General features: G+C 40.4%; 1 protein-coding gene across 1 annotated transcript in view; it reads left to right on the top strand.

Annotated features, from left to right (window-relative positions):
• Window positions 1-12,067, top strand: part of dcc (DCC netrin 1 receptor) — a 113,099-nt gene that overhangs the window by 61,407 nt on the left and 39,625 nt on the right. The window contains exons 8-12 of the mRNA XM_061074979.1: window positions 41-200; window positions 3,534-3,688; window positions 4,335-4,483; window positions 4,642-4,780; window positions 6,045-6,094. Of these exons, the coding sequence (XP_060930962.1) occupies window positions 41-200; window positions 3,534-3,688; window positions 4,335-4,483; window positions 4,642-4,780; window positions 6,045-6,094 (653 nt within the window). The remainder of the gene's footprint in view (window positions 1-40; window positions 201-3,533; window positions 3,689-4,334; window positions 4,484-4,641; window positions 4,781-6,044; window positions 6,095-12,067) is intronic.

The following is a 12,067-nucleotide window of genomic DNA, read 5'->3' as shown; positions in this document are numbered from 1 at the left end:
ACCCCTTTGACTTACTCCTCCTCCTCTGATCCCCCACCAGTGTCCCCCAGCCCAGGCGTTGTCCTCCCCTCGCCCCCCCGCGACCTGGTCCCTGTCCTAGTGTCCAGCCGATTTGTCCGACTCAGCTGGCGCCCCCCCGAGGCCACGGGACGAGCTGTGCAGACCTACGGGGTTTATTACTCCCAGGACGGAGTCCAGAGGTGAGACAGGATAGTTTTATATTTTGGTCTTTTTGGTATTTTGGGGTTTCTGATGGGAGCAAAACATACTTCTGACTCTTTAGTTTTTTTCTCCTATCATATAAACATCATATAGAGATTATACTCTAAAGATATCCTATGGAGATCATATGGAGATCATATAGAGATCATATAGCGATTATATTTAGATCATATAGAGATCATAAATAGATCATATAACAATCAATCAATCAATCAAATTTTATTTGTATAGCCCACATTCACAAATCACAGTTTGTCTCATAGGGCTTTAACATGGTGAGACATCCTCTGTCCTTCACCCTCAACAAGAGTCAGGACAAACTACTAAAAACACTTTTAACAGGTAAACACACATAGAAACCTCAGAGAGACACATGTGAGGATCCGTCTCCCAGGACGGACACAAGTGACACAGATGTCAAGTGTAAGAAAACATCATCAGGATTAAAGATTTTTAGCAGCATCGATGAGGGTAAACATTTTTCAATACTATATGTGAAGCAGTCCTGCTGCAATCACAGTCTCTGGAGATAGATAGAGATCACATGTAGATCATATAGAGATCATATAGAGATCATATGTAGATCATAAAGAGATCATATGTAGATCACATGTAGATCATAAAGAGATCATATGTAGATCATATGTAGATCATAAAGAGATCATATGTAGATCATATAGAAATCATATGTATATCATATGTAGATCATATAGAGATCATATGTAGATCATATAGAGATCATATTTAGATCATATAGAGATCATATAGAGACCATATAGAGATCATATAGAGATCATATTTAGATCATATAGAGATCATATAGAGATCATATTTAGATCATATAGAGATCATATAGAGATCATATAGCGATCATATTTAGATCATATAGAGATCATATTTAGATCATATAGAGATCATATGTAGATCACAAGTAGATCATATAGAGATCACATGTAGATCATAAAGAGATCATATGTAGATCATATAGAAATCATATAGAGATCATATGTAGATCATAAAGAGATCATATGTAGATCATATAGAAATCATATAGAGATCATATGTAGATCATATAGAGATCACATGTAGATCATAAAGAGATCATATGTAGATCATATAGAAATCATATAGAGATCATATGTAGATCATAAAGAGATAATATGTAGATCATATAGAAATCATATAGAGATCATATTAAGATCATATAGAGATCATATGGAGATCATATGTAGATCATATAGAAATCATATAGAGATCATACAGAGATCATATGTAGATCATATGTAGATCATATAGAGATCATATAGAGATCATATGTAGATCATATAGAGACCATATAGAGATCATATTTAGATCATATAGAGATCATATAGAGATCATATAGCGATCATATTTAGATCATATAGAGATCATATGTAGATCATATAGAGATCATATAGCGATCATATTTAGATCATATAGAGATCATGTGTAGATCACAAGTAGATCATATAGAGATCATATAGAGACCATATAGAGATCATATAGAGATCATATTTAGATCATATAGAGATCATATAGAGATCATATAGCGATCATATTTAGATCATATAGAGACCATATAGAGATCATATAGAGATCATATTTAGATCATATAGAGATCATATAGAGATCATATAGAGATCATATGTAGATCACATGTAGATCATATAGAGATCATATGTAGATCACATGTAGATCATATTTAGATCATATAGAGATCATATAGAGATCATATAGAGATCACAAGTAGATCATATAGAGATCATATTTAGATCATATAGAGATCATATAGAGATCATATGTAGATCACATGTAGATCATATAGAGATCATATGTAGATCACATGTAGATCATATAGAGATCCGGCTCCAGGTCACAGGCTCCTCAGCTCCTCAGGCTGCACCTGGTTCTTTTGGTTGTTTGCTTTCAGAGGATTTTCTCCTTCAGTTGCTTCTCTGAGTTTTAAGTTGTTGGTTTTGCTTGTTCTAATAATGATTTGTTAGCCCATTGTCACGTATGTACTCAGTAGACTTTGCTCTACCAGGAGAAAGTGATTTATTAAACTCACTGTTTTACATGAAGCGAAAATGTCACATGAGGTGGACACTACCACTATCTTGATCATAGATATTACCCAGCGCCCCCTATAGGGACAACTGATGAGTCATATTGAAATATGCATGATTTGCTTACGATCCGTTTTCTTAGCGTCTTGAACAGTAAGTTATGTGCCTTCATTTGCAAATGACTGCTTACTTTTGATTTTGAAGAGCAAAATTTAACACAAGGTTACAAAATTACAGTTGAAAAAAGTCAAATTTATAACACAATGTAATTATAAATCTATATTTAAATGTAGGTAAATTGGAGTTGATTGGCAGATGTCGCCAAAATGCTTCACAAGTCATTTTAAATCCATTTGCAGGGATTGAAAATGTTAAGATATCTTCCTAGAAAAAGGCCGATTGAAGCAAGTTGCTGCTGCGAAGCTAAACAGTTAAATGAACTCTTAATGTAGTGATGAGTCTGTGAACTCAGGGTCTTTAGGAGAGACTCCATGTTGACGTATACGGACTAATGGTGCAGAGCTCTATTATAACAGTATGTTCTCACAGCAGCTGTGAACGTTAAGTAGAACATGTCTGGCTGAGTCTCCTGCTGATGTTAAACGGTGAACTCTGACAGTCGGAGCTGCAGCTGAAGGCTTTTAAGCTTTTCTACCTCAGGGAGAAACTGGCCTGCAGCGCTGCAGAGCTCTGAACGCTGCGCTGGTCCAAAGAGCAACTGAGGTTTCATCATGAAACGATACACAGACATTCAGTCACAATAACTAAAGATGCAGACGCAGATATTTTAGAAATAAAAGCCCTCAGAAGAAAGTGACATCATCATCTGCCCTTCAGATTTCCAGGTTTTCTTTACAGTGACGTCGTCCGTGTGTTTCTGTGAAAGCGTCGTACTCCTCAGATCCCTGCTGATTCCTGGGAGGTTGCAGAGTTGCTGTAATCTGAGGATTATCTGGGATTACACAAACTACATCTGATTACGGGTCCTGTTATCTTCTCTGTTACAAAATAAAACGGGATTAGAACGGAGGGCTGTGAAGTATCACAGTTTAAAAGGTTCAGTAGATATAATCTGTAAAACAGAAATCAAGTGGATCATCACTGATATAATATGATTTCATTTATTTGATCTATTCAATCAAACTGAATAAATAAACACTTTATTACAATAGAAATGTAATAGAAAACAAAGTATATTTTGAATCAAGTGTATTTCTGTGACAGGGAGCGGTCGGTGAACGTGTCGGAGCCGGAGTCTTTGGAACTGACGGTTTCTAATCTGAAACCAGAAGAGAGCTACAGCTTCCGAGTCGTGGCGTATAACGACCTGGGCCCAGGAGAGAGCTCCGCCCCCCTGAGCATCACCACCAAACCCGACCGTGAGATACAAAATCTGTTTATTGTTGAAATACTCATTACGTGATGCAGAGACACCAGTTCAAACCTGATCTTTTAAAATATAATAACTATTGAAACATTATTTTCTCACTGTTTATTTAGGCCACTACGCCATCGTTTACCTGCCTGTTGTATTTAGTGTGCTTGTTGCTCACTCTTCTGTTTCTTCCGTTTCCTCTTTATTCCACTTCTGAGTTTTTAGTTTGCTTTTCATTCCAGACAACAAACAACCCAACAGACTGCGAGCCTCCATTTCTTATAATCACCTTCTGCATATCTACCATGAGTGATGTCTGCAAACTTTATTCACCTGGTGTTTTATGAGAGTAATACAAAGTTCTGCTTGTGATATTTATGGTGGAAGAGTCACATGTGTTTATACAGAACATTACAAACAAAACAGATAAAAAGTGCAGTGATAGAAACAGATATTAGATATTAACAAAATGCTGAGGCAGAATCACAGAGTTACTTTCTCATCAAGGAGATTTTGTTTTCACTGTCTGTGTCTCGGGTCCAGGTCCTCAACAAGGTGTCTGTAGTTTTAGTGTCAGTGTGTCTCTGTAGTTTAAGTATTTTAACGTGTCTCTGTAGCTGAAGTGCTTTATTGTGTGTCTGTCTCCACAGTCCAGGTCCCCAGCCGGGTGGAGTCCCTCCGGGTGGAGGCTCTGTCCCCGGCCTCCCTCCAGGTGAGCTGGGAACCTCCCGGCCAACCCAACGGCCCCGTGCTCGGCTACAGGCTGATGTGGAGCGAGAGTCCGTCCGACAAGGAGCAGGTCCGAACCAATGCACATGGGGTTCTGCTGGTTTTACTGGTTCTAGTCAGAAGTGGATCTACTGGTTCCAGTGGTTCCACTGGTTCTGCTGGTTCTACCAGTTATGTGATCTTAGATGATCCAAGTTGTTTTACGTTAGACTCATTGTGTATTTTCAGAGTGTGGAGGTAAACGGGCTCAACTACAAAATGGAGGAACTCCATAAGTTCACCGATTACACCGTCCGTGTTCTGGCCATCAACCGCTACGGACCAGGCCCCGCCTCCGAGGCCATGAGCGTCACCACCCAATCAGATGGTGAGTTCTAAAGTCCACAGTTTGTCCAGTGAAGCAGAAACATCTTGATCAGTTGAAAAGATTTCAACAATCTTTAATATTGATCTTCTTAAATTACTCAAATGAGCAATCTACAGGGTGGCTGTGATTAATCTCATTAATCACCATTTTTAAATGCCCATGCAGATGCGTTAATGCGTTAAAAACATTTACGCGTTAATTCCAAAAATGTATCATCCCGGGGGTTAGGGGTGTAAATTAAATGTAAAAAAAAATTCATTCAAATGTAGAACTAATGACAAACACAGAAGTGTGTCTGTTTACCTCGTCTGGTTTGCCGTGTGGTGGCTGGTTAATAAACCCTCCATGTTAGCAGATGGGACATGGAACACACACACACACACACACACACACACACACACACACACACACACACACACGCACGCACACACACACACACACACACACACACATACACACACGCACACAGCGGCTGAATCAATAGTGAAGAAGCTGACAGTTAATCACAGATTCTTGGATTCTCAGCTTTTCTCTCATTGACAGACACACTCATCCTCTTCTCCTTGTTTTTTCTGTTTTTCTTCATCACATTTTTTTTTTCTTTTCCTTGTTTTCATTCGTTCTCTATTGTTTTCTCTTTCATATTTTATTATTCTTCTAGTGTCTATTTCTGCTCTTCTTTCTAAATGTCCTCTTCACTTTCTTTCTATTATTTTTCTTTTTGTTGTTCATCTGTGTTGATGTGTGATGAAGAACAGCTGTAAACATCATTTTAATTGTAAACATAATTAAATTCTTCAGTTTGATGTTTCTGTGCTGAGAGTAGACGTCTGAAAACTCAATCTCTTTCTTTTTAGATTTTTAAAGATGAAAGCACATAAATAACAGGATCATGTTTTAGATCTAACAAAATTACATTAATTGGCCAATTTTTTTTTTTAATAAATATAAACAGTTTTTAATGTATAATCTGAGTCAATCTGTCAATAAAAGGTCGTTGTATATAAAAGCTTCTCCCTCATGTCATTAAAATCCTGTAGCAGGACACTAACTGTTGATAAATGCTCTGATTGGAGTAGAACTGTCGACTTTGTTTCTGATTGACTTGTTTTGTATTTTAGTTGTTAAAATGTCTGTTAATTGTTATGTTAGTTTCTGATAAAAATAAAATGAAAGATTAGATTTTCTCTAAATTGGAAATAAAATGATAACGTTATTCAGTCTTTATTTGAATATAATTCTTTCTGCCTTCTGTTTGTTGCAGTTCCTAGTGCTCCCCCTCAGAACATCACATTAGAGGTCGTCCTGTCCAGGGTGAGTTTGATTCTTACACCCTCGCCTCCACACTGAAACAAACACGGTCGACTCTTCTCTGTTTATTTTAAGAACAATGGGAATAATTTGTTAACTGCCTTCTTCTTGGCACACACACACACACACACACACACACACACACACACACACACACACACACACACACACACACACACTTCCTGTGATGTTACAGAATATTTGGTGTAGTCTGTCTTGGATGTCTAAGGGGTTTAGGTTTTTTAAAGAATCTATGACAGAACAAAGAGGACTTGTGGTTTTCGTTCTTCCTGCAAAGTTGCGATTGTTATTCTGAGTTTCCTGCTGCATTTTGCATCGTGCAGCTTCTCTTTCAACATAATCATTTAATTCTTGATTCTTTCTGCCTGTAATTTCTTTGGCTTTATATTACTTCTTTATTTGTATCAGAGGGATTTGCACATTCTGTGCAGTCAGATAAAATGTTCACTTCATAAAAAGAAATCCTGCATCTTCAGATGTTTGTGACAGGAGTTGTGCTCAGAAAGCAGCAGCAGAGAAAATGATGAACGTTTTCAGAGATGTTGTGAGTGGCTCATAATTTATGTCCATAAAAAGGAGGGTCACTTGGTCTGTGGAGAGCCGACCTCATTTACTTTCTGTCGCCTTCTTGTCCTGCATGTGATTGATATTTGTGATATCGGCTCTGGGGTCAGAGCTGATTGATCATGATGTCAGAGCCGTGTGATGCTTGAAAAGCTTCATGAAACATGATAAAAAAGGAGGACGATTTTTCTCATAACCAAACATTTATTTAAGAAGACGATGTGCTTGTTAAAAGAAGGTGAAACAGACGGAGCAGCAGGTGTTGAAAACAAAACACGCATTATATCCCGACTTCAAAGGTAGAAACAGTTTGACTATAGACAAAGAGAAATCTTTATTTTCGAGTTTAATGACATGGAATCAGTTACTGTCTAAACTTTGAATCCACACATGAAACTGTTCTATGTTAAATCAGCAGCTTGGTTAAAGTGAGTCTGATGTGTGAGTGAGAACCAGAGAACGTTTCCTCCTTCTCTCCCTGAGCGTCTGTTCTCTGTGACTGGTGAGTGGGTCCCCCCCCCCGGTGAGTGGGTCCCCCCCCCCCCCCCGGTGAGTGGGTCCCCCCCCCCCCCCTGGTGAGTGGGTTCCATCTCCTGAGAGAAGAACTGACTGAGAGTCACAGTCTCAAGCAGCTGCAGCTGAAGAGTGAAGCTGAACTGAGATCAGTTAGAAACTCTCTGAAGTTATTAACAACCAGAGTTTATCTCACAGATTCAGCAGGAAACTGTGAAACATGAAGAATCTGAACAGTTTGGTGGATTTGTTCCAGCTGCAGCTCTTCAGGGTCAGGAAGCAGAGGATCATGGGTAATACCCAGCTTTCAGTTGTGTTTCTACAAAAGGACTCTGATGTGGACGAGTTTATATAATGTGAAAGGACCCTGAACATTTTACATATAAAGATAGTATCTAAAGAGGTGGTGATCATGATGTAAAATATATGAAAACAGACACACAAATTACCAAAGATGTTTTTACCTCCAATGACAGAATGTTAGTTTATCAGTTTGTCAGCAGGTTTTTGAAAAAACTTTAGGATGAAAGTTGCTCGAGGACGGAACATGGGCCAAGAAGGAACTTTAAAACTTTGTGTTAGATCCAGTTTTTTTTTGTTTTGTCCGTTTGTAATCATTGTGAGAAATAACATTTTCCCACATTTTCATTGATTTCTCCAAAATGTGGTTTTATGAGGAGAATGTTCTCTGAGTGATATTGTGGTAATCTGATAAGATCAAATACATGAGAGCATCAGATGTCTGCAGCAGAATGTGTTTTCATGTGAAAATCCTTGAATGGTGAACTTGATCTTTGCTGAACTCCTGCAGCGTTTATAACGTTTCCTCTGCAGTTTGTTCCTGAAGGAGAAAACGTGTCGAGTTTCTGCCGTCGAACCAACTTTTGAGACAAATCTGACATTTCCTCAACTTTCCCTCAGTCAGTGGAGTGTTCCCGTCAGTGTGTCGTTGAATGCTTGGTTGAACACACCCGGAGTTTACACTGTGTCAATTCTCTGGACGTTTGTTTTTACCCAGAATCCTCCAGACATCGTAGGGTCACTGTGTCATCTGTCAGAATCAGGATCAGCAGAGGATTCCAAACTTTCTCTTCTGCTTCTGCTCTGGAATAGTTTGAGGAAGAGGGAGGGATTAAACCTCCTGACCAGTCTCAGCAGGAGGGAGACGTGAGAACCTGAGACTCATTTAAACATTAATGAAAAGAAAATCTCAGGCTGAAGTGTTCATTTGACTTCTGACGACAGGAAATGAGCTTTTAAAAATGGCTGTGCAAACCATAATTCATAATTCATCCTCGTCCTTCATTCGGTCTCTTAGAACACAGACACTTGTTCACTCCCTTTACATTGATCTGATTCGCACATATCTGTCCGGTTTGGAAGGAAACGGTCTCTGACCTGTTCTGTGAACTTTTATCACATGTTACGAGCAGGATCAGTTTTATATGTATGTATGTAACATGTATGTTTTTGTTAATGCTACATAGCTAACATTAGCATTACCAGCTGAGTCTTAAAGAGACACACACACTGCATGGTGTTGCACTTCTATCCTCCATGTGATTGCTCCTTTTACTGAGAGGACATTATCAAACACATAGTCTCTCTCTCTCTCTCTCTCTCACACACACACACACACACACACACACACACACACACACACACACACACACACACACACATAAACACACACACACACACACACACACACATAAACACACATACACACAGACACACACACATAAACACACACACACACACGCACACACACATAAACACACACACACACACACACACACACACACACACACACACACACACACACACACACACACACACACAAACCAGGTGAGTAAACACTCCCTGAATTCAATCTGTGATTGTTTGTTCATGTCCTCTGGGTAAGAGGGGCAATCTAATTGTGTGTCTGTGTGTGTGTGTCTGTGTGTGTGTGTTTGGAGGTCACAGGGTGAATGAGGTGTTCAGTATGCAGCTACAGGAACGGAGGATAAACACATTCAATTAATTCCAGTCTTGGTTTGAATTTCTTCAAAGCTTTGTCATGAATTTTGAAAAAAAACACTTTTTCATAATCAGAAACATCTGGTGTCTGATCCCTGTGATTTTCAGTATTTATTATTATCAGTGTCATCAGCTTTCTGCAGATATCAGTGTTTTCCACTGAGGGAGGCTCCTGGTTTGTCTGAAGGTGTCGAACAAGGCCGCAGCTTCACATGCCTTTTTATTTTTATATATATTTATGATTTTAACAGCAGCTACATCTGAATACAAAGCAGCTGAACTGCCAACCTGGGGCAAAAAACCTAACCCTAACACCTGAAAGAGCTTTAACTAATCCATGATTAATACAGAGTTTAGTGGAATAGTTCAGTCTGAGGGTAACAGCATAAACTGAGAAATGACTCTACTTCTCATCCTTCTGAGACAGGATGTTCCTAATGTTCATGATACTGTGCAGGTGGAAGAAAGCTGTCCTAGAGACTTGTTCTCTATGTGGGTCACATGTCCTGGTCCTAGAGACTTGTTCTCTATGTGGGTCACATGTCCTGGTCCTAGAGACTTGTTCTCTTTGTGGGTCACATCCTGGTCCTAGAGACTTGTTCTCTATGTGTATATATTCCACATGTCCTGGTCCTAGAGACTTGTTCTCTATGTGTATATATTCCACATGTCCTGGTCCTAGAGACTTGTTCTCTATGTGGGTCACATGTCCTGGTCCTAGAGACTTGTTCTCTTTGTGGGTCACATCCTGGTCCTAGAGACTTGTTCTCTATGTGGGTCACATGTCCTGGTCCTAGAGACTTGTTCTCTATGTGGGTCACATGTCCTGGTCCTAGAGACTTGTTCTCTATGTGGGTCACATGTCCTGGTCCTAGAGACTTGTTCTCTATGTGGGTCACATGTCCTGGTCCTAGAGACTTGTTCTCTATGTGTATTTATTCCACATGTCCTGGTCCTAGAGACTTGTTCTCTATGTGGGTAACATGTCCTGGTCCTAGAGACTTGTTCTCAATGTGTATTTATTCCACATGTCCTGGTCCTAGAGACTTGTTCTCTATGTGGGTCACATGTCCTGGTCCTAGAGACTTGTTCTCTATGTGGGTCACATGTCCTGGTCCTAGAGACTTGTTCTCTATGTGTATATATTCCACATGTCCTGGTCCTAGAGACTTGTTCTCTATGTGGCCCACATGTCCTGGTCCTAGAGACTTGTTCTCTATGTGGGTCACATGTCCTGGTCCTAGAGACATGTTCTCTATGTGGGTCACATGTCCTGGTCCTAGAGACTTGTTCTATATGTGGGTCACATGTCCTGGTCCTAGAGACTTGTTCTCTATGTGGGTCACATGTCCTGGTCCTAGAGACTTGTTCTCTATGTGTATATATTCCACATGTCCTGGTCCTAGAGACTTGTTCTCTATGTGGGTCACATGTCCTGGTCCTAGAGACTTGTTCTCTATGTGGGTCACATGTCCTGGTCCTAGAGACTTGTTCTCTATGTGGGTCACATGTCCTGGTCCTAGAGACTTGTTCTCTATGTGGGTCACATGTCCTGGTCCTAGAGACTTGTTCTATATGTGGGTCACATGTCCTGGTCCTAGAGACTTGTTCTCTATGTGGGTCACATGTCCTGGTCCTAGAGACTTGTTCTCTATGTGGGTCACATGTCCTGGTCCTAGAGACTTGTTCTCTATGTGTATATATTCCACATGTCCTGGTCCTAGAGACTTGTTCTCTTTGTGGGTCACATGTCCTGGTCCTAGAGACTTGTTCTCTATGTGGGTCACATGTCCTGGTCCTAGAGACCTGTTCTCTATGTGGGTCACATGTCCTGGTCCTAGAGACTTGTTCTATATGTGGGTCACATGTCCTGGTCCTAGAGACTTGTTCTCTATGTGTATATATTCCACATGTCCTGGTCCTAGAGACTTGTTCTCTATGTGGGTCACATGTCCTGGTCCTAGAGACTTGTTCTCTATGTGGGTCACATGTCTTGGTCCTAGAGACTTGTTCTCTATGTGGGTCACATGTCCTGGTCCTAGAGACTTGTTCTCTATGTGGGTCACATGTCCTGGTCCTAGAGACTTGTTCTATATGTGGGTCACATGTCCTGGTCGTAGAGACTTGTTCTCTATGTGTATATATTCCACATGTCCTGGTCCTAGAGACTTGTTCTCTATGTGGGTCACATGTCCTGGTCCTAGAGACTTGTTCTCTATGTGGGTCACATGTCCTGGTCCTAGAGACTTGTTCTCTATGTGGGTCACATGTCCTGGTCCTAGAGACTTGTTCTCTATGTGTATATATTCCACATGTCCTGGTCCTAGAGACTTGTTCTCTATGTGGGTCACATGTCCTGGTCCTAGAGACTTGTTCTCTATGTGGGTCACATGTCCTGGTCCTAGAGACTTGTTCTCTATGTGGGTCACATGTCCTGGTCCTAGAGACTTGTTCTCTATGTGGGTCACATGTCCTGGTCCTAGAGACTTGTTCTCTATGTGGGTGACATGTCCTGGTCCTAGAGACTTGTTCTCTATGTGGGTCACATGTCCTGGTCCTAGAGACTTGTTCTCTATGTGGGTCACATGTCCTGGTCCTAGAGACTTGTTCTCTATGTGGGTCACATGTCCTGGTCCCAGAGACTTGTTCTCTATGTGGGTCACATGTCCTGGTCCTAGAGACTTGTTCTCTATGTGGGTCACATGTCCTGGTCCTAGAGACTTGTTCTCTATGTGGGTCACATGTCCTGGTCCTAGAGACTTGTTCTCTATGTGGGTCACATGTCCTGGTCCTAGAGACTTGTTCTCTATGTGGGTCACATGTCCTGGTCCTAGAGACTTGTTCTCTATGTGGGTC

This window comes from Limanda limanda, chromosome 1, assembly GCF_963576545.1.
Source record: "Limanda limanda chromosome 1, fLimLim1.1, whole genome shotgun sequence".
NCBI lineage: Eukaryota > Metazoa > Chordata > Actinopteri > Pleuronectiformes > Pleuronectidae > Limanda > Limanda limanda.
The sequence above is the reverse complement of the archived record's forward strand: the minus strand, read 5'-3'. Positions and strand labels throughout refer to the sequence as shown.